At 32.6% G+C, this 25,146-nt stretch overlaps 1 protein-coding gene across 1 annotated transcript; it reads left to right on the top strand.

The window, feature by feature from the left end:
- Window positions 1–2,050: 2,050 nt before the first annotated feature.
- Window positions 2,051–10,014, top strand: LOC133179493 (serine protease inhibitor Cvsi-2-like). The gene is made up of 4 exons (XM_061314249.1): window positions 2,051–2,090; window positions 4,889–4,934; window positions 9,717–9,790; window positions 9,902–10,014. Exons 1-4 carry the CDS (start codon window positions 2,051–2,053, stop codon window positions 9,991–9,993), a joined length of 252 nt encoding a protein of 83 aa, XP_061170233.1. The 3' UTR covers window positions 9,994–10,014.
- The last annotated feature ends 15,132 nt before the right edge of the window (window positions 10,015–25,146 follow it).

The following is a 25,146-nucleotide window of genomic DNA, read 5'->3' as shown; positions in this document are numbered from 1 at the left end:
GTTTGTTGTAAATTATGTTATTTTTGCTGTAAAGATTGCAACCGTTATTCCCGGCATTGAAAAACAAAAAGATAAGTTTTTTGTTTATATTTACATCCGTATACATGTATATCATTCCAATAGAGTGGATGAAAAGTATTGTTATATTGGTCCGTATCTTACACTGATGGAAGAGCTCACTTCTTAAGATATCTTTCAAACAGATGGCTATAAAAACAGTTTTACTAGTAACGGCAATGGGTTTCCATAAGAAAAAATAGAGAAAATATTTAGTGAATGTAAATAGAACACAAATTCAAAACAGTGTTAAGTATGTAACATGTAAATTTGATAATATGTGTAAGAGTAAACCCCTTAGTCTGCCCGTCTTGAACCCTGTGTATTGATAAAGTATACGGAGAAGTCCGTAGTCCCAAAATCTGATATGAAACATTCGTCCAAAGGATAGGTTGTATTTGCAAACAAAGTCAATTTATCGACTATAGAATTTTCGAAATGCAGACTCCAAAAGGATACTCTTAAACCCCCTGTTACATCAATGTATATGTCAGTTGTTCACAGAACGTTCTCTTGCTTATTGAATCAGTTAGGAGACATTAGGGATGGGTATCGGCAAAAATTTCGTATCGTGATATATTACGATTTTCCCCCAAATATATCACGATAAATCCTGATATTTTTACACACAATTTTCACTACAATTTCAAATGCATTTCCATAATATTTCTAAAAGTATGCTATAAAAACATAACTTTACTTTTTACTTTTTTATTTATTTAAAATAAAGCATGTTTGGATGCCGTTGTTTAACTGTTTTCAACATTTTTTTTTACGCTTCCTGTCATTATCATTCAATAGTTTGAATGAATAATTTCCGGAATTTATAGTTATGTACCAAATACCGATATTTTACTCTCCGTATCACGATACGTATCACGCAAATAAAAATCGCGATATACCGGTATACCGATAAAATAGCGCATCCCTAGGAGACATAACAGAATACAACAAAAATATTTTGATATAGAGGTCTGTTTAAAGAAATCAGCGTCAGCATAAGGAAAATGAGAATTTAGAATCACTTGTAAAATCATCAAGAGAAATAAATCAGCAAACCAAAAATATGCATTGTCAGACAGCAAACAATATTAGTCATCAAAATCAGCATACCCAACTTATGGTCAACAGTGAAGGTATAGGTTGATTTTCGGCTTCACAGCTGTAAGATACAAAGTTATTCGTAGAGGAATACAATTCAATGCATACATTGTAGGTTGCTATACTGAAATGTTGTTACTATGGGCAGCATTATTGAAAATTGAAGAAACACTGATTCAGCTTTAATTCAGAAAAGCAGTATACCTGTGGCATTCAATCAGCGAACACTACCACCGTCATGTTGTCTCTTGAAATAATAAAACACAATACTAAAAAAGAATGCTTTGAAAACAAATCAAATGCATGAGAATAACATTATATTTTCGTGAGGTACATGTATGTGCAATTATTAATAGAAAAGAAACAGCTGTGAAGTAGCGCAAACAATATTCGTTAGATAAGCTTTATGTTACTCGTTCACACTTACCATGCATACAATATCACCCTGCACAAAATATGCTGAAGAGAAAAACGTCTAAAAACCAGTTACCCCCATATTTCTTAGAAAGTTTTTTTTTTTTTCTTTTTTTTTTTTTTTTTGTGACAAACAATACGTAAACCAATATAAAAAATACGATAAATACGAATGAGAAAGGAAACCCGACAGAAGGACAAAGAGAGAGACTGAGGACAAAGAAGTGATCTCAGTTGTTTCAAAATCTATACTAGTAATATAGAGAAAATTTTAATATGTAATTCCTCCTATTTTATAGTGATGGCGTGATTAAAAATAAAAGACATCGTGACACCCTTCTATGTGTTGTGTTCATGAAATTCCACGACGTGTTCTGCATTATCTTTGTGTTCCATAAAAAGACCAGTGTTTATATGTCTCTATCTTATATATAAATGCACCAGAAGTTTAATCACCAGTCCGTTTAACCATTCAATGATGAGAACCTTTTTTATTTTGGCTATCCTTGTCGCGGCAGGTAAGTCTGTTAGTTAGGCTGCCGAGTTAAGATCGAGTAAAAACGGAGAAATGTTATTAGATCCTCTTTTTGAGTAAATTCAAAATGTGAAGATATTCCTTACATGGTCTTTGCATATAAACTTTTAGAGCATACTAAACTGTGAAGACATTTCGTTAAATGCTCTTCAAATCATTTTGAATATAATAGTGTGGTCAAATCGAACGATTTTTATTAACCGCTTACTCGCTTACTTTTGCGATCGAGTAAGCAGTTACTCGGATGGTTTTTCTTTAGACCTCAAAACATCCGTTTTCGCGGTATATATACTCAATGGTAAATGAAAATATATATATATATATATATATATATATATATATATATATATATATATATATATATATATATATATATATATATATATATATATATATATATATATAATTTAATTTTGTTTGTATTCTAGCCTCTGATTGGTTAATATCCAAAAAGGAACACAAATTATTTCTGTATAACCTGGTTTGGTATGGGGACACCCCCCCTGACAACCAGCTGAATCGTCTGTATCCATGCAATCCTCTCATTTCCAGTCCTCGGGATTCATGGAAAATTCCAGATTAAATAAATGTACCTTTAACTTCAAACAGTAACTTGGATCTTACCACATGTAAACAAAACAACATGGCTGCTAGGACTATGTATCAGTTTTTACCTCCCCTCGCTTCCCATCACTTCCGTTACTAGGGTTGTATTATTGAGCGGCAAATTTGAACTAATAAAAAGCAACGAAATTTTACACCCACAGTTGTTTAATGATTTTAGAATTAAATTATAAGGAATGACTCTAATTCTTGGCCAAATTATTCGAGTATAACCTGGTTTGGGTCAGTTTACGCTGTTTTATAATCCGCTTCGCGGATTATAAAGCGTAAACGGACCCAAACCAGGTTATACTCGAATAATTTGGCCAAGAATTAGAGTCATTCCTAATATATATATATATATATATATATATATATATATATATATATATATATATATATATATATATATATATATATATATATATATATATATAACGTCGTTACCGTTTCTATATAAATCACAATTTGTATGTACCGGCATATGTAAAACACAAATACAGTGCTTATGAACTTTATTCTTAATAACAAACTCACAGTATTAAATATCTTCTCAATAATATTTTCTCGAACATCCCGTAATAGTTTTTCTGTTTTTCAGGATGTCCGTCATAATATATCGCTTGTTTCAGAGTTGACTTTCAATCTTAGGTGGTTTAGCATATTCCTTGTCCTTCCCGTGTATGTTAATTCCATGTCAAATATTTTTCACCTTACGGATTTAAATTCAGTCATTTTAAAAAATTATTTTAATGTATATGGCGGCGTCCTCTTTAATCTTACACTGCGGACTATGTGTGAAGTAATTATAACTAACTCAAGCCTTCAAAACTTGCATATCCCTTGGCAATGAAAGCCACCAATTACATAAACAGTGAAATACTTATCAAAACAAATTGGTCCTATTAAATTATTTTGTAAAACGCTATGTCTAGTTTATCGTTAAATAACGATAAATAAAGTAAGGAAATTTAAAAACAAAATTACATTTTTTTTCTGCTGATTTAAACATGTTAAAATGTAAAATTTTATATATCCGAGTAACCGAGTAGCAGTTTTCCTAACCGATACTCGCATCGTTCGATGGGTTAATCTGTTAACCGGGTACTCGTTGACAACACTAAAATATAATAAAGGTAAATATCAGAAAATGTTCAGTATTCAGATGTACCACTATTGAGAATATCTTGCTGTATATATAATAAAAAATGAAAATAATATCGCTTTAAAGTTTGCTGTAAAGTAAAAAAAAAATAAAGTGCTGGTAATGTAAAGGTGAAGAATACAATATTTTTTTTTTATTTCTTTTACTTTACATCTGAAAACAGACATGGGATCAGGTGCCATGGAAGAGTAAGAATCCCCTGTCGACCGGTCACACCCACGTGTGCTCCTTGTCATGACCGTGTTAACGGGAAAATCCGTCGACAATTCAGTTAGAAATAATGGCCTAACAATTTGTATGAAGGACGTCAGTCACCATTCGACTTAACGTTAGATTGTATTTGCTAACAAGGTCATTGTATCGACCATATAATTTTCGAAATGTTGACTTTAAACGAGATTAATGATATCCATGTATCATCAACTTATTTGTCAGTAGCCTGTCTCGTTTTAGAAATTGTTCGTAGTAGTAAATGCTATTGCATATCGAATCAACTGGGAGACATAAACGCCATTTGAAGATAAGGTATTATTACATAAATAAATACGATAGAAAAATTGAAGTCAACAAGTTTATCATGAAGTTTAATTGTCAGTTTGACAACAACGCCTTCCTCTAGTAAAACGTCCAAATTTGAAGCAGCTGTGTCAGACTCTGTGGTGTCTTTTATTTCAAGTTCAGTGGGATATATTGAATCAACGTAGGAATGAAACTGAATATTGTTAATTGATAAAACGTCGATATATCTAAATGTCTTTTCAGAAGCTTTTGAATAAATTCTTGTTCATGGGAATACAAAAATAGGTCTGCTAATGAAGCAGCACAATTAGTATCCCATCTGAATTCCAACAGATTATTGGAAGAAAACTACATAGGTTAAATGATGTATGTCGTTTAGAACCCTGTCTTGAGATATTAACCTTTAGCTCAGTTGCATCAACTTCACAGGAAAAAGTTATTACAGAAAAATACTTGTAGGAATCAGAATGACTGTTTGACAATTACATTTTTAGTCTATTCCGAAGACTGTAGGCGTCATGAGGATTGCACTGCCACTACGTGTGGAACTGGATCCGAAATACACTGTATCTTCCACACGTGTACCTGTACAACGGCTGCCACAGGTGGAGGTAGACATTAATATTGTACTGTCTAAATATAGAATGACTTCATTATAATATCAATATTGTCTAGAATTACTAAAATAACTGTGGAAATTGTGATAATGATCTGTTTCTCTATTATTTTTTAAAAGTAAAATTTAATTTATATTGAATTGGACTTACTCTGGAAAGGAGAGTAATTTAAGAAATAATAATCGAACACATACTTCACATAAAAATATGGTTCATATAATACAAAACCATTCAAACTTTATTTTAGCAACATGCACAACGGCGTCAGACTGTCATGACAGGTGCACTTTCGGACGCCAGCATCACTGCATTGACGGACATTGCCGATGTACCCACTTCTAATGCATCATTTAACATTGCTTATGTACTTACTTTCTATACTGATTGTATAATGTAATAAATAAGTATTTAGTATCTAAAATAGTTATTATAATGAGCCTTACAAACGAAGACGAAAACATATTGCTCATGTAGTCCTTCTAATTCCTTTATCTTCTCCGGTATAGTGAAACGGAAGAATAGATGGTTCGCATATTACCTTTTAACTTTTTAATACGATGCTTTCATATACTTCTAAAACACTTAATCCATTCTGACAAAGTGTTCAGGTCTTCCTCATCATATTTACATTTAGCTCAATTTAGCATAAATTTAGAAATTAAGTTTTTTCGCCAATTGAAAGATCGGGAGAGAATTTTGTTTTAGATGTTCAATATTTAGGCACTGCAAAGTTTGTTTATATTTGAAGAAATTTTGGAATCAACAGTTTGGGAATATCCTTAGGAAATACATGGTGTAGATTTCAACTTGAAATATGTTGGAATGCAAGACTGAGATTTTTTATGGTTAAGAATGTTACTAATGTTCTACTCCTCTGCTAGCAAATTTAAGTTTCATCACTCAACGCAGTTGTCTTTTTTTTCGTATTCGTAACATGTTATGAAACACCTAAAACGATTCTGATTGGCTTCTTCAACCTACGACATTTCTAACTGACTGCTCTTCCCAAGTTTTTTCTCCAATATCATGCCTATGATGGCATAAAATGTAGGTATGGTGTATGTTTTTAAACATACTCGTGTCTCTTGAAAATTAAAAACAAAATACAGAACTCAAGTTTGAGAAAAACCGGTTACTAACTCGCTGGTTATGAAATCTTTATTTACAGCTTTGTAAAAAAATAAAAATAATATTAAGAAGAAAAGCAAATCTAGCCTTTACAATTGCAGCTGGAATCTGTGGAAGTGACATCCCGCTTAGTTCCCAAGAACATACAAGTGGCTTACTAGTATTTTCTATTTAAGACAGACGATAATGGACGTACTAGTAAAAGTTGCTTTCTAGTTCTTCAAGGTTTGTATTCGGTTATTATTAACAGGACATCATTATCACCATTAAGACACTAATAGTTCCACCCACGATATCATTAAATTTATGAACTATACCTCGTTTCCAGTCATATCTGATGTACACGATTACTACACGGAAAAGTTAATATAGCGATAATATTTCAGATTTCCAATTTTGGATTTAATTTAAAAGTATCTACTTTATTTGGCAAACTTTTGTGCATTATGGTTGAGAGCGAGTGTTTAATTTGTTCTTTCAAATCACTTGAACAAAATTTCAGCCTAGTACGCTCATTAATTTTTAATAAAAAAAAATACCAGTCCACGTACGATTTTACCGGACAACTTTTCTATATGATGTTTTCAACAATCATAGTTTTAAAATATCATGCTTCTTGAGAAAGTGTACCTTACTTGTTTAAACTTATGATTGCCTTGAACGAACTGGCACCTAAAATTCTTGCATTTTTCTTTGAGTTTTATTTTTTTCCGAAAGAAGCTTGGTGTTCTACTTGTTAGCCAACAGAAAGAATTGCAGGTTTCCCGAAAGTCTATCAAATCTAAAACTAACCCTATAAAAGATATATCCAATTCTGTAAATCCAATCGGTAAACTAATTACATTATACCTCATTACAATTATTCTATACAACACGCTATCTGATTGGTTCTAGACGTTCACGTGACAGGGCCATAAAACTTCATACTTCCCTATTGTTGTCATGCTTTTAAAATAATCAGCTTCTTCAGAGACATCTTCCCGCAATACTCATCGTTCTTTGAACGAAAACTTCCAAGAGCATCAGACTTTACAAAATTTACAATAGTAGAGAGGTTTCATCTGCCAAGCAGTGACGAAATCTTCTTTCCGTTAAGGATGCTTAAAAAAATCAAAGTAAAAAAAAAGGTAACCAAAGACAACTGTCTGTGAAGTACCCATGGGTCTTCAGTAAAGTGTTTCAGTAACTTTTTTAAATGAAAGTGAATTTGAAAGTTTGTAATAGTTTTAAAGGCTTGGCTTGTTTTGGTATAATAAACAATTTATTGCATTAATTTGTCGGGAAATATGAAGATTAATTCATTTTGAAGATTTTCTTGACTGTCTTGAATTTTCCAGACAGATTTAATTTAATGCAATAAATGTATATTGATCAAAGCCCAAAATGATTTTAGACTCCTCAAAAGTTGAACAGCTGTATATTTTCATTCAGGCAAAAAACAAGAATCAAATTCCTTAAAAATTTCCCTTGATGTATGTTTATTTATAATGCACCTCTCTTGTTTAGAATGGTGATTAAGCGATTTGTGGGTACAGCGCTGCAGCACTCACGAAATAGTTACATACATAAAAGAAATTAGTATTACTAATTTCATTTTTACGACAAATATAACAATTAGACGATATTTGTCCTATAAACTGCATTTTCTGTTTACAATATTTTGAATCATCAGAGAGATTTACAATATACTCTACAATTATTTTTTAATTTTATTATTATTTTTTAAAAAATATATTTATATCTTACAGTGCAGGATTGTATTTAATTTCCTCAAGACGAAGGATTATTACAGAAAATATCATGGAAAGATATATTTTTATAGCGATTTTTTTTTTCAAGACAGAATTCCCTGTACTGTTAAGTAGATAACTTACAAAACGAAATCAAGGAGCAAAATAAAATGAAAAATGTGAAGACAGCGAACAGTGATCAATCTCATGAATCCAACAAAGAATACAAATCATGAACAGGGCAAAAAAAAAAAAAAAAAAAAAAAAAAACACAGACCCCTGAAAACAACATTATTCAAGCAAAAACGAGACATATTTGAAAATCTTAATATTTAAAATAATTTCCATTTTTCTTATTTAAAGAGGGTTTATAATATAATATGATATTTTTATATAATATAATATATAATATAATATTTTTGGAAGTTGTAGGAACACAATAAAGAATTTATCATTTGTATCACTGCTGTAGGTTTCTTTGAAAATTTCAAAACCATCATCTACATATTCATTTATATTTGTAAATCTGTTATCTTTGTATGATGAGATGACATATATAAGAATTATCTAATCACGTTAACATATTTTAAGGGTTTTTTTAAGGTTACAAAATCGTCGGGTAATCAGCTTTCCTCTATTCATGGCATGTCATTTGTACTCAATTAGAAGAAAATCGGTCTAATCACGACTGATATACATGAAATCCCAACGCGTGTTGGTCTTTTATCTTTGTGCCCGATTATAGAACCTGTGCCTGACCTTTTTGATTTTCTGTCCTAATATAAAAGGCGCGTTTCTTATGATAACGATACTAGACATCAAATCACCAAGTCTATCCAAACTCTCCAACATGAAAACTCTTATTGTTCTGGCTGTTGTTATTGTAGCAGGTAAAGTGGTTTCTTTGATAAATAATACTAACTGATGAAGATAGAAATCTCAAATTAATTGAACATAAAGGATAAAATCTCTTCTATATATAGAAGATCAATTTGGACTTTGCCTTTATATTTGATTGACCTTCATCCAAACTTTTCATATCCATGAAATTGTATTTTATATGGTAAACAAAGAGAAATAGTTTTTAGAAGCTGTATATAAAAAGAAAGCTAGGCCACAATTGAAATTTTTGTACACTTTTGTCATTAACATAAAAGAGCTTTATGTACCTGAATTTTTATGTATCATTTACATATAAAGAAGAAAAATTTACACACCTTAATGATAGAAATATTTTCTAAATTGTTTTGTGTCGTTGTAGTTTTCTCACAATGCTTTATTTTTTCCAAACAAAATGTTTGCTTTATATTCTAGAGAAATAAATCCATTTTGGCCATCTAGAAAAATTAATTTCTTATCTGAATTTATTATATAATCCTCATCTGAATTTATTTTATGTTTTCGTGCCACTCAAACGAACATAAATAATTCATAAAATAAACACAAACACATATATTAGGATGTGAAGTTTACTTATTATACAATACATATATACATATATATTTCTTCTTTGTCTTCCATTCTACAAAACAAAACAAAGTTTTTAATATAAAATGTTTTTCAACATGTAAAGCAAGGGCGGGCGGATGGAGATTCAGTTATCTGCACTGAAAAGAGCCCTCAAATGGCTATAGAACTTTCAGCGCTAACAGCGGTCAGTTAAAAACCGTGCATTAAATATATAAATGTCACATGACAAGGTGACCAGTATTACACCAATAGATTACAGATACAAATGTATAAATAAACTGGAACACGTTATACGAACCTTTGATAAATACATATATCATTTCAGTTTCTGCTGAAATGTGCAGAGACACAGCAAGCTGTTCCACCAGCACCACAAGCTGTGCTTCTGGATCTGAGCTCCACTGTGTAAACCATCAATGCACATGTACCACAGCAGGCAGTGGTGATGGAGGTATGTATCGAATTACGTATGTTTGATTCTTACCAATAGAGCAAAATTATATGAATTTTTTCCTTATCTATATTAAAAAATCAAGATTAATATTCTTCACTGTTATTGCAGGATGTACCATGGCTGATGACTGTCATGGAAGATGTGACCATGGTGGACGTCACCATTGCATTGATGGTCGATGTAGATGTACCCATTTTTAACTGGATAAATTTATATTTCCTAATGAGTTTGATATATTTAATCTTCCATTTGTCACAAAAATATCCGCAGTAAGCATAAACAGCTGCATACATACGTTTACCCTCTGACCTTGAGCCCATTACGAATAAAAGATTCAGCAGGGGTCTCTCATTCTGATTCTACAAACCAGTACTCTGAAGTTCATATTAAAAGTGTTCCTCGTTGACAATATCTATGTAGTCTTCGACGACCAGATCTTCTAAGAATCTGTTGAAATTTATACGGGCACTAAATGTGCTCCTTATCTAGTTTTTACTTGTTTTTATATTCCTATGAAACAAAATTTATTCGAAAAGATCTACATGAGAAGAAAACTCTTGCAATGGCTTTCAGCTCAACATTCAGAAATATCGATGACTTTTTTTCAATTTGTAATATTTACTTTCATTCATATATTGACTCGATATATCCCAGTTAACTCAAAAATCTCCACAGAGTCAACTATATCTGTTTCAACAGTCTCGTTTGAAGTCATCATTTCGCAAGTTTTATGGTCGATACAATGACCTTATCAGCAAATACAACCTTTCAGTAAGTCAAATGGTGACTGACGTTTTTCATACTAATTGTTAGGCCATTATTTACACTGAATTGTACACGGATTTTTCGTTTTTCCCCATCATGACAATGAGCACATGGAGGGTGCGACCGGTGGGCAGAGGATGCTCACTCCTCCATGGTACCTGATCCTACCTCTGATGTTTTTTGAGGTCTGTGTTTGCTCTGCCCCCGATTTGTATTGTTTTAATGGACTTTGAGCTTGATTACTATTCATTATCTCCATATGTTCATTTCACATGTGGATGTTTTACTCACTATGGACGAAAATGGCCAAATAATAACTAAACTGTATGACAAATTAAACGAGATGTCTTCAGCTTTTCCATCTTTAACCTTCCTTGTTTATGTAGTAATATTGCAATATCACCTGAATATGTTGTTTTCTGTTTCGCTTCTGTGTCACTCGCTAAGCAAGATCATTTACTGTGTACGATCAATTTTTAAACCGAGGCAAGCTACTGACAAATAAGTTACAAGGATTTCAACAACCTCGTTTAAAGTAAGCTTTTTTTTTTTGCAAATTCTGTTGGCGTTATAATGACCCTGTTCGCAAATAAAACCTATCATTGGGTCTTAGTTTGTGTGACATGATTCATACTAATTGTTAGGTTATTGCTTTTATTCTAACTACTGAGTACTCCGTCAATCTGAAAAGGGGCTCGCGGCGTGTGTGACTAGTGGACAGGAAATGTTTACTCCTCCTTGGCGCCTGATCCCAACTCTGATGTTTCCATGGATCCAGGATTTTCCCCTGTTTACGATTCGTTTTCTTCTGGATTATTGAGATTGTTCACTGTTCGCTTTCTTCATCTTTTATATTTTTTCTACACTGTATTGTGCTTCATAATTCGATATTGTTTAATTTTTAACACCAATACATCAAGATCATGTATTGAGAACAAACTTAAGACAAAATTCAAAAAAATTTATAATTTTCTAAATAATTTGGAAAATTAATTTTTTTCTATGTGTTTGTATTTGAAAATTCTATAACCTACCATTTTTTAAAACAAGGTATCTGAAATAAAATTCGAAATATTCTACTCTCAGTTTATGGTCTTCTGGCCCTCAACCAATAGATATTGCAGACTAAACATTAAATGCAACTTTATGATCAAAATTGAAGAAAAGGAGTGGTCGAAAGTCTTCCATGTACGTTTAAGAAACTGTAAATGATACAATGTAAATAACAATAAAATTTGCATTGCCATTTCTTCTAACGAACATGAAATTTTATTCTAAATCGACAATCTGATAACCTTTTTTTGTAAAATAGTCGTGTTTAAATAAGAGTAAGATACACGTTATCGCAAGTACCTCTGAGCATGTACATCCCCGATTTTTTTTTATAACAAAATTATAAATGTAATTTAACTTTGTTTCTAAAACATCAAGTTATGTGGTCGAAAAAATAGATATTTGTGTGATTCCAACTTAATAGAACATTTTTGTTTCAATTTCCTTTTCAAATCTTCTGTTTCATCAAAGTATTTTAACAATTAAATAATTCTTAAATATTGAGATTTGAAACAAAGGACAACTTTTAGAATTTACTAATACATGTTCTTTTTTTTTAAAGAAAGTTTTAAGTGTTTAATTTTTTTCTTAAAAATTATCTGAGCATAAGGCTCAAATGAGCTTCCCTGAATAACAGTTACCGGAGCCTGTATGTCTGTCTTGTGTCTTTTGTCAAATTTTGCACATTTTGTTCCTCTTTAACAGTACTAATGAACAAATTTCATCCAAATTTGCCACAAACTATAATGACCGATCATGGTAGCTAAGTGGTAGGGCGCTCGCTTTGTGATCGGGAGGTCCGGGGTCGATTCTCGTTCGCCCATCCGCGTCAAACCTAAGACGTAAACATAGGTAGTGACTGTTCCTTCGCAAAGCACCCGACACTACAAATGAAAGTCATGGGTCTTTTGGATGAGACCTTAAAAAAAGGGACCCAGTGTCACGGTAGGCGTTGGCACAATAAAGAACCCTCACTGCTCAATGGCCTTGAGTGCCGAGTATAGGTCAAAATTTGAAACTCTTCAGCGACATACGGTGACGTCTCTACATGAGTGAAAAATTCTCGAATAGGACGTTAAACAAAATACAGTCAACAATCAATCAGCATTCAGCAACAAAATATAATGGTTGAAGAGGGTTCAAATATGTGCATATTGAAGGATATGGCCTTCATCAAGAGGGGAGAAAGAAAAAAATCCGGAAAATACATCGGTGTCCTTTAAAAGTTCTTTTTCCAGAAATATTCAGTGGGACAGAAGGGGAAAAAGCTTCCCTATTAAGTGTAGTTTCAAGTTTGTTCAACTCATGATCATGGCCCATGAGACTAGGACAAGACCGCAATTTGGCTTTTGTAAAGATAATGCAAGATAAGGCAAAAACCTTAAACATAAAGCCACATATAGTCATTTTGATATGGAAGTATCATCATGTAGTGTAGACTCAGTTATATTCAAATCATGGATCTTGAGCTAGAGTGGCTCCAACCCCTTAAGGAGCTATAAAACAGTCAAATCCCCTCCAATTTAAATTCAAAATTTCGCCAAATTGCGTTTCATGAATATTGTAGCGACAGTTGAAATATCATAGATCTTTATGCGTTACAACAGTGCAATTTTTGATTTCGCAAAAATGTGTATGTGATTTAAATGTGCAAAAAAGTGACATGCTCCGTGAAGCATGTTTAAGCTAAATGAAATAGTTGTATATTTTTTAAAGATCATCAGAAATCACCAAATCTTGGCAATGTTATTGGAAAATACGCTCACTAAGGAACTTTACTATCAACTCTCGTAGTTTTCATATTTTTCATAAAAGCACAACAAAAGATCTACTTTTCTTAAGTATTATGGATAAAGTTTACTTTGTGAAAGTGCAAGGACATGTGTCAATCAAACTTTTCCCGAAAATCGTAATTTTAATAATTTCCTGATAAAAGAATTTTCTTAACAAGCTTTTAATTTATTGCAGATTCCCTATTAATCAAACAAACAACAGATATTATTTTGCTTGTTTAATGTGGCGCTTCTGGCCGCGGTGATCAATTTGCTGGGGCTACCACAGGGCTGCCCCACAATAACAATCAATACAACAAATGTGACGACCCAAATCGGGCGGATCATGCACTGGGTAGGTCACAAGTGCATGAACGTCACCAATTCAATTATAAATCAAGTTCAATCAATAAATCAATAATCAATCAAGTTCAATCAATCAATCATCATTCAATCAATCAATTCAATATCAATCAAGTCAACTGCTTGTCAATTACAAGCCAATGCACAAATTCAAATCCTGAATTTCAATTTACATGTGCAATAGGATAAACAATGGAATGAGCGTAAGAATATGTGTTGCACTCCTCCAGTTGCGTTGAGGTGCGACGGAATACGCAAACACACAGAATTACCACCGCGACATCGGTTGAAGTGGACGCTGTATCAAGCAGGCAGTCATCACGGATTACGTAAACACACAGAATTCACCACCTTGAAAAAGGCTGATGTGGACGCTGGACCAATCAGGCTGTATTTACGGAATGAGCAAACACACAAAATTCACCATCGGCACATAGGCTGATGTAGGTGCTGGACCAAGCAAGCCGTCCCTACGTACATATAATATCCGAACACACATAATCCACCACCGCGACATAGGCTGTTGTGGAAGCTGGGCGAAGCAGGCAGTCTTCAGCTACAATGACATAACAAAAAGCAGCAGTATTTGTTCTAAAAACAAGAGGAGGGTGGGTGGGTAAAATTTAAAACATTGCCACAATTTAACTCCCAAAAATTTTCCATGACCTTACCGTTTAATCGATTCTTCTAGAAAGGAGGTAGAAACGAACTTATTATTAGACTATATACAAATGGACCTAAATAATCCGGAATGATAGCTTGTGACTAAGGGTGAAAATTTATATTTATCCGAATGTACGTAACTTATCCGGAATAGATAAATATTACTAGGGTTACTGAAATAAACTCACTTATCCGAGACCAGGCTCGTATAAGTGGTATTATTGCAGATTCCCTATTAATCAAACAAACAACAGATATTATTTTGCTTGTTTAATGTGGCGCTTCTGGCCGCGGTGATCAATTTGCTGGGGCTACCACAGGGCTGCCCCACAATAACAATCAATACAACAAATGTGACGACCCAAATCGGGCGGATCATGCACTGGGTAGGTCACAAGTGCATGAACGTCACCAATTCAATTATAAATCAAGTTCAATCAATAAATCAATAATCAATCAAGTTCAATCAATCAATCATCATTCAATCAATCAATTCAATATCAATCAAGTCAACTGCTTGTCAATTACAAGCCAATGCACAAATTCAAATCCTGAATTTCAATTTACATGTGCAATAGGATAAACAATGGAATGAGCGTAAGAATATGTGTTGCACTCCTCCAGTTGCGTTGAGGTGCGACGGAATACGCCACTTGCAAGGGCCATGAATACTCGTGTCTACCACGAGTAAGAATGGAACTGCAACCGCCACCAATGGGGGTGCCAAGAACCATGGTGACGGCGGCAGTACCTCAACGCAAATGGTCACCGTCGACCAGGGCCTGCTCATTCACCAATACAACTTATAAAACAAGTGACTTATTAGTCAATTACTATTCAATGCATTAAAGCAAAATATGAATTTAAATCGTCAACGGTCATTCACCTATTCCGTTATATGTGTTGAAATGCAATTATGGACTTGTGAGAATAAAATAACTCCCCGTTTAATCTAAAATTGTGGATCCATACCTGCACTCTATTCCCTGTCCCGTTGGTTTATTTTATCGTACTACTTACCTACTAGGTTGTTACTCCTGTTACGCATTTTTATGGCTTTTATAAAAATTTAAACTATCTTTGCAAGTATTGGTTATAGTTGTACTAAAAAGTGTGGAGTGTATCAGACCCAAATTGAACAAAAACGAGATATTTACGTCATCTCTCAACTTAGAATACTTTTAAAAACAATATTTGTGTACTTAACCCCCCCCCCTTCTCATTTCCCTAGCTGCATAAATCATATTTCCTCTTCACAATTTATTAAACAACTATAATCCATAGTAAAATTAAAAAAATAAATAAATAAATCATTGAAATGAAAGAAAGTAAAAATATGTGAGCCTTGTAACAACTACTTAATGGATGCCTAAACATGTACATTTTATAGCCAGCGTTTCAAAGCTAAAATACCCCCCCCCCCTGCATGTTGGTGGCAAATGTGCTTTAGCGGTTGCTCCCCAATTGTAGTGAATGAGATTTAAATTTTGTATTCTACAAATAATAAAACATATGGGCATGATATTCCGTATCCAATACTGACTAAACCTGCTCGAAGTTTCCCTGAAAAAAGGATAAACACCTTTTATGACTGGTCATGGAAGTACTTGCAACTACATTCGAATCGTTAAACTGTTTTAATTAAAAATAACTGCAAGGCTTATTAATTTAATCATCACCTATTAAGTGTTTTAAAGTACGATTAATTTTAGTTTTATATAACCTCATGCCATAAGGGTAGTTTAACCTATTTCAAACAAAAGGAAGAATACTTTATATCGCTATTACTTAACGTAATGAAACTCTTTTGCGTTGAAGGTAGGAAACGTTGATTAATAGCTGAGGACAATGTGCTATAGCTATTGACTACACTATGAGATCGATCGCTGCAGATTTTTAAGGGACATATAATATAAGAAAGAAGTCCTGGTGAAATAACTAGCTAAATGTTCGTTGCACCACGCTATGAAATTAAAATGCTAGCTCTCTTGTGTTAATTTTTTGTGGATATTTCCCGCTAAGTAGACTATTCTAATAATAAGTTTAATCATTTTCTTTCTGATAAACGTTATTTTGGAAGTCTAAATATTCCGAATACTTTGACTTGCTTTCTGAAGTGCAACCATCGGCATTACATTGTACCTTCGGCATACTTATTGTTCGTATCATTCAATTGTCACTAGCGTAAACAATATATGTAAACAACATGTTATGCTCCGAAAATGAATGGAGATTTATAAGTTTCTTGACTTTATTGCAAAACAGCCGCAGTAAGTTATACAATTCGAGGTAATTGCGATACTAAGTGTTCTGAGTATTCAAAAAATATCTGTAAGGGAGTAGTTTTATCTCTGGGAAATTTAGGTATAATCGTGGACCATTGTGTATTACACACAATTATACATGTATTTGGTAAAAATTAAACAGAATGATAAAATTAGTCTCAAGGCTTAAATCCCCATTAGACACTGACATAGGTGTGCAATAAAATAGATAAACACAATAAAATATCCGAGAAAACAAATTCTTGAGTACGTTGCAACTCTTTGTCCATGGGTATGTGCGGTGGAAAAAAAACTGGTATACTTTATAAGGCATACTTCTGGACATATCTTGGATATCCCTTACCAGATTAGCTTAAAATTGAATGTCAGTGTACCTTAAATAAATGGATCAATATTGTTTTGACAACACATTATTAACTCCTTGGTTTTGACTTTTCTTATGTACTAGTAAATTCAATATTGCAATTTCATATCAACCTATTAAATCTTTAAATAATAATAATAATTGATTCATATATAATTTAACTGATTATTTGACAAGCTTTGTTTCCCTGTCTCGTCGAACACATTAGCAGCTTATCCATTCAAAGATAGCCTGATAAGCAACATACGGAGCAAGTACTGGGTGCTGCTTATCCTAGTGAGACTCCTGACCAATCACTTTTATTAATCTGCCTATCACAGTGCACTAATAGCTTAACTAAATATCAGAACTAGTCCATCCGACGGAGACGAGGAACCAATTTGATTTTGACCATCTTTTTTAAAAAAATTACCAGTTTATTTGAAATATGCCCCCCCCCCCCCTTCACACAAAGACTCGCTTAACCAAATTATACTTTTCCCTAGAATGTAATCTAATAGCTGCGATTAATTGAAGCTGGATTAGGATCTATATCATTTGCCAATTCCACTTTTATATCTAGTATTAACACAACTGCAACATTTCCTACTTGTTTCTTTTTTGCAAATCTTTAATTACTATTCTAATGAATTATTGAGGAAGTGATAAGGGCATGCTTTGATGGAAAGGAATGTTGTGCCAATTGCAGCTGTTGACTCACTGATAAAGCTGTCTTAAAAAAATAAAATTAAAAATGTTGACCTGTTTTTGGTAATGTACCTGAAAATAAATAATCATGGTAACATACATCTGTAATCACTATCAATTACTTAAGGTTTTTTATGTACTTACTGCCTTTTGTACCAATATAATTTGCTCCTTGCTTGTGCCTGAACCCTGCAAATTTGCCTACCTATTCTAATGCATATGAAAAATACTTTTCCACAGCTTTGCTGCAGTTTGACTGCTCACTGCAAGACAAATGCTTGCAAAATTAATAAGAAATGTTTTCATTCTACTTCAATAAACTGTGATTTTGCTTTCATTAGTTGGATTTTTATGCAGAAATTGACCATGTGGACCAAATGAGCTCCCATATGTTGTGTAACATAATATACAAGTTACATGTAACTCCCATCCCATTACGTAATAGGAAAATCAGTTCATACAATATCATCCATAAAACCTTACACCTTTTTGTTTTCTTAAAAAAAAAAAAAAAAAAAAAAAAAAAAAAAAAAAAAAAAAAAAAAAAAAAAAAAAAAAAAAAAAAAAAAATAGGAAAAGATAACAAACAGTACTGTTCCAAACCTTTTCAAAAGACCAACAAACAAATGAAATGATACAAGTCTGCAAATAGAGCATAACACTTACACAATTTAATAAACCTCCTCTCAGTACACACAGTACTTTGATTACTTGAAAAGTGAAAGTGCACAAATTCTCGTGAATGCTTTCTCCGATTTAACGACGATTACATTTTGTAAAATGCGAATCAATATACCTCCTTCGAGCACGATAAATCTATGTAGAAAACAAACTAAAATCCTTCTAGTAAGCCCAGCTTCTGAGAATATTCCGTGTTTTATGAAATTATCCCCCCCCCACCCCCCGTTATAGCTATGATGGACTCGAAGTTTAACATTTCGCTCCTAAAAATAATAACTCAAGTTAAACAATCATTTGACCCCCAAACTGATCTTAATATATTCCTGTTACCTGTAAAGTCTCACAAATTACAACATCGCGTAAAATCAATTCAATTTACGAAAATGTCCAATCAGGCCAAATCCAAAGTCAAACTTCGCCATCGATACGTCTAATTTGCTTTGAAACTACAAACCTCAATAGTTATACTAAAAATCAAACTTATTTGATTTAAAAAATTTAAAACATTGCCACAATTTAACTCCCAAAAATTTTCCATGACCTTACCGTTTAATCGATTCTTCTAGAAAGGAGGTAGAAACGAACTTATTATTAGACTATATACAAATGGACCTAAATAATCCGGAATGATAGCTTGTGACTAAGGGTGAAAATTTATATTTATCCGAATGTACGTAACTTATCCGGAATAGATAAATATTACTAGGGTTACTGAAATAAACTCACTTATCCGAGACCAGGCTCGTATAAGTGGTAATGTTTCGTTGTGAATTTGCTCTAGCAACATATAAGTCATGATATTATTTAATAAAATTAAAAAGATATTAGCTTCAATTCTGTGTCCCAGCCTCTATCAAAAAGTATTATATATTTGAATGAAATTTTTAGAAGTCGTCAATGAGTACTCGTTTAAACGGTTAATCTTAGTTATATAAAGGAGCATAAAGAACATATCAATAAAAATTTTCTTCTTAAGAAGAACAAAACCATTATGTGTCATATTAACTCAAAAGCATCCTTAGGAAGTGTAGATTCAAGTTTGTTCAAATCACCCCCTAACCACTTTTATGTTAACTTTTTAAACTGAACTGACTTCTGTCTTTTTCTAGCCAAAGTGCACAGGTGAGCGATTACCCATTGTGGCCCCACTCTACCACTGGGGGTCACAGTTTGAACAAACTTTATCTAAACTACCTGAGAATACTTCCATATAAATATGACTAATGATGGCTTTGCTGTTCTTGAGAAGAAGATTTTTAAAGATTTTTTCTATGTATTCCAATGTAAATCTTTGATCGCCCATTGCGGCCCCAACCTAACCCCGGGGGTCATGATTTGAACAAACTTGAATCTACACTATCTCACAATGATTCCACATACGTTCATATTTTCAATCACAATGGTTCCTGAGAAGAAGATTTTTAGATTTAATTATCTCCCCTCGGAAGAAGGCGTGGCCATTCATTTGTACTAACTTGAATGTTCTTTACCCAGGGAGACTTTGTGGCAAGTTTGGTTAAAATTGGCCGATAGGTTCTTGAGAGGAAGATGAAAATGTGAAAAGTTTACAACGAAAACGACGACAGACAACGGACATTTCAATCAGAAAACTTTACAATGTTAGTTTGCCCTCTCCCGACTGAATGACCAAAATGGCCCAAATTAAACTTTTTAAACTCCATGAAACAAGTATCTTGTGATTCATTTCGCTTTCTCACCCAATTAATAACTATTTCAACTTCATATTCGTAAGTATTTTTGAATTTTAAAAACAAATTCCCCTACGTAACTGCCCATTTTTTTCCTGAGTCGGGAGAGGGTAAGCAATCATTTTTTTAAAGAAGGCCCGAGAAAAAAACTATTGTTAACCATCGCATCATGTGATAGTTCTAACACTATTTTTAACATAATCTGAACTATTCATGATAGTCTAAAAAAAAATTGAAGAAAGTAAGATGTACCTTCACCTCTGAAAGCAGAATTTCCAATATTTCATGTCCTCAGACTATCAAGTCAGTAATATTTAAATTAAGAGATTATTCCACCAATGCATGACTGTTTTGTGTAGGAACAACACGACATGGATTTAATGTATGCTTTTATCTGCGCAATAAAGTAGAACCTTGACCCTTTGCATGAATGCCCCACGTGTTAACAAATTGAGGCAAAAAAAAAAAAAAAAAAAAAATGAAAAAAAGGAAGAAAAAATGCTGTTTAAATTCAAATTGACTAGGATGATATAGAAATTAATTGATAATCTATAAACATTTTCTTAAATCAAGTAATGAAATTTTAATATTTACAACATGGCACGAAACTACATTTAAGAAGGAATCATCAAAATATAAAACAAATAAACAAATAAAATCCTCGACTCTTTTTGGCAGTTCACATTGCCATTATCACGCTAGTGCTCATGGCATTTTTTGATATCCATTTTTTGATATACCTTCATCACCTGCATACGGGGTATATATCTCTCAGTTGATTCGATACGCAAGAGCATGCTCTATGTATGTACATTTTCTAAAACGAGGTAAATTATTGACAAATAAGTTGATGAAACAAGAATATCAGCTGTCTCGTCTAAAGTCATCATTTCGTAAGTTCTATGGTCGATACAATGACCTTGTCAGCAAATACAATTTATCATTGAGTCAAATGCTGACTGACGTTTTTCATACTAATTGTTAGGCCATTATTTACACACTGACTTGTCGACGGATTTTTCCGTTATTTCCCGATCATGACAAGGAGCACACGGCGGGTGTAACCGGTCGGCAGGGGGTGCTCACTCCTCCATGGCACCTGATCCCACCTCTGATGTTTGGAGGTCCGTGTTTGCTCTGCTCCTATTTTGTATTGTATAATGGACTTTTGAGCTTGAATACTGTTCGTTATCTCCATATATTTCATCCAAAAAGTATATTCATGAATGTGATTTATAAGACCGTGGAATACATATGAATCACTCAATACTTTACGTTAAATGTTTGTTTTTTGAGAAGAATTTGATTTACATTTGAGGGATTAAATAGAGAATAATACATGGCAAAATCTGTATCACATCCGATATCACCCCGAGGCTCCAATATCAGCCCGAGAGCCGAAGGCCATAGACTGATATTGGTCGAGGGTTGACATGGGGTGTGATACAGGTTTTGTCATGTATTGTTGTTTTTATTATATATTTGAAAATGGTGTCTAAAAATCATATATAAACTTGTAAATTAATTACTGAATTTTTAATAATTGAATGTGTTCTGTTTTGGTTGAATTTGCCTTTCTCATTATTTTTCCCCAAAGGTAATGCTTTCAGCGATAAGAAATTAAATAATTATAAATTAATCAAATAATCGTTTTGAATAACATGAAAAGTCTGATGAAATAAAATTACAATTTTAATAAACTTCATAAACAAATAGAAAAAGATCCGAGGTACTCCGAATGAAAAAATACAGAGATGTTCCGGAAAGGTGTAATAAATGGTGTGATAAAGGGTGAAATTAAGGGTGCCTGATACAGGGTGTGTAATATAGGGCGCGTGCCTGTGTTCATATCAGGGATGCCAAAATCCTGTATTATATAACAAATATATAAGACTTTTTTACATGAAGAAGATGACAATATAAACACATAGTCCAGAGGAATTGTTTATAAAAAGGCATGCTTTTACAGAAATTATAAGTAAATTATAATTTTTATTATTAGTAAACACACTTCAGTGCAAAACTTGATTCGATTAAATTTAAAATGTTAATTAAAACCACGGTGAAAGAAACGAACTGTGATTTATCTAATAAATCGTAAAAACTTTAAAAATAAGAATATAGCAAAATTACGGACACCTAGAAACAATAGAGGAGGGAATTGGAGCCTGGAAGGAATCAACATTAAGGTTGCGCCATGGTATTTAATTTTGTTATATATTCTTACCAAAAATGCACATTCTTGAGTAGGCAGTATAAATTCAAAACAAAGTTTTGAGAGTATTTCTTTTCAGATTTGAAAAATAATTCCTTATATATATTTTGAAACCGATATATATATATATATATATATATATATATATATATATATATATATATATATATATATATATATATATATATATATATATATATATATATATATATATATAATTCAAAAGTAGTTAAAAGATGTTATTATACCTCTGTGAATTTTTTCTATATAAAAATATGACGAATAATCATGCTATTTTTTCTAAACAGTCCCTACCGTGAAATAGTTTTTGTGCTATTTGCCCATGGTGAAATAGTCATCAAACTATTTACCGGCAGCATTCTGTTTCCCTCGCTTTTCATCTCGGAACTCTTCTGGTTTTATCCAGATTGTGACGGATAGATTGTGCCGTAACACAAGTAAAGTTAGCTTTGGTATAATAAAACACCTATTTACTGACTATTCGGACAATAGCAAGTTTATCGTCCCCCTCTACAGCAACTATTTCCCTCGGCTGCGCCTCGGGAAATAGTTGCTGTCTTGGGGGACGATAAACTTGCTATTGTCCTCATAGCCAGTAAATAGGTGTATAATGTCACACAGTAAAAATAATCATAAAAGAAAAAGAAAATGCACAGTTTCCAAATGTCATTTAACACAAGTGCTTTCTGGATTTAACAATCCGTCTTCAGGTGTACATACTTTGAACTGATTTGCTTGGTAACGTTAACTATGACGTTATGACGTCATGAGGGTCTTTGCAGGGAAGGAAGAAATCAATGACGTCATAGTATCTAGTGTTACGTAAAAGTTAGGGAAATTTGAATTAAACAATAAATCATGATTTCCTCAGTCTCAATAAACAAAGTATAAAGAAATTAATTATACAAAAAAGACATGAACTTATCAAAATATTAATGTTTGTTCAGTTTTGGTGAAAATAGATTTATAAAGAAGTTCTCTTTTACTATTCTCATTACGGCTGAATCGTTCCTAAGTTTATAAAATGGAAAGACATTTTGCCAAATGTTCACTGCATGGAGTGTTTCTGATGCTCGGATTATTGATTTGCTGGCGGTGGACGCGCATGCAGGTGGTTAACTGGGATCCGGTTTGACCGATGTATTCCTCTCCGCAGTTGCTACAAGTTATACAATAAAGAAGATTTTTGGTTTTACACGACATGTTTTCATTTACATGTTTTTCCACGCTTGAAAATAATAGAGGATGAATTAAGTCCGATTTCTGTATAAGTTGTTGCAGATCATTGTCCCGTTCAATGATTGTAAAGTTCTTTTTCGCCTCTTGAAATATATTAATATGTTTTGGATTATATGCTGTTACAAAAGGGATTAAGAAGGGATCTTTGTCCTTTTTTCTGGTTGTTCTTAAGATGTGTTGCGGGATTTTCTTGGATTCTTCTATGGCAGAAAGGATAAGATTATATATATCCATCCTGCATGACACGCAAGCTTGTCGATCGAAGTCGAACAAGTGCTTGAACATCAAGTGCAGGACCTAATCGCTAAATTTTTTAAATAAATAAATAAATACAGGACGTTTTCTAGTTTTTCATCTCATAAAAAATCCCGACCCAGTCTAGGGCAAAAATGCCCGAATCGGAGGGGATATTCAGACATTATTTTGCTTCAGTCATGTTTTGACGTGAAAAACTGTTATGACACCTGCACTGTCGATATATCAAATTGTAGAACTGAAGACCACAGCAAACGTTTTTCTCTTTCCGTGTAAAATTTTTTTTTTTTTTTTTTTTTTTTGAGTAACTGCTTCATCAAAAGCAGGTCGGCTAATAAAGGAGCACAAGTTTTATAAATGGGAATTCCAAAAGATTGTTGAAAGACCTGTCCTTTTACTGGACTCTGCTACTGCAGATTCCTAAATATACGTGAGGAATTCATTATATCGCGTTATTTCGCGAGAAGCACCAATCGCGAAATAAAATTACTCGCTTTTATTTTTAGGGTGCTGTTATCCATGTAATATCTCTTGATCAACCATCAACTCGCGAATTATTTTTAAGTACTCGCCTAAAATAAGGAATCTACAGTATGCATATGCATTTGTTTGCAAGGATTTTTGTAAATTTTTGGGATCCAGTATAGATATAATTACTCAAATTAACCGCTTCTGTTGACTAAAATGCTATAGTATTTAAAACTGAAATATGATTTTGAATAATTTAATCTTCTGAAAGTGAACTGAGACTATAGGTAGGTATACAAGATGTAAATTTAAACTCTCTTTTTAAAGACAATTTCATTAATAAGTCTTAAACAAAGAATATGTTGTTTCAAACTTTGTCAGTTGAAACCATTACATATTGTTCCACTAGTCTGTCTTAATTAAAACATATAATCATGTTCCCAAAACGAAGTTTAAACGAATTAAACCATGTATTTGTAATGAAATTTATAGTAATGACTAAAAGTGTCAATATTCTAAATACTTGAAAATAAACTTAGGGTATTCATATAATTGAAATGAAAAAAAAAGAACACAACAGAAAATGTCAAATTATTGCTATTTGATATTATTTTGGAAAAAAATGAAAACTATAACTGTGATATTTATTTTGTACTTATAGCATTTTTCACAATTTTTTATGAATTTTTCTTGTTTCAAAAGGAAATTTATTTATTCAGAATAATATATCAAATTTCACATTGAGAATTTATCTCCTTTTGAATTTTCCCTTTTTTCAAATTAATCATAACAATAGTAAAATCTACAGAAAAG

Source organism: Saccostrea echinata, unplaced genomic scaffold (assembly GCF_033153115.1).
Source record: "Saccostrea echinata isolate AGI-Se365-2 ecotype Australia unplaced genomic scaffold, CSIRO_AGI_Sech_v1 ptg000004l, whole genome shotgun sequence".
NCBI lineage: Eukaryota > Metazoa > Mollusca > Bivalvia > Ostreida > Ostreidae > Saccostrea > Saccostrea echinata.
The sequence above is the reverse complement of the archived record's forward strand: the minus strand, read 5'-3'. Positions and strand labels throughout refer to the sequence as shown.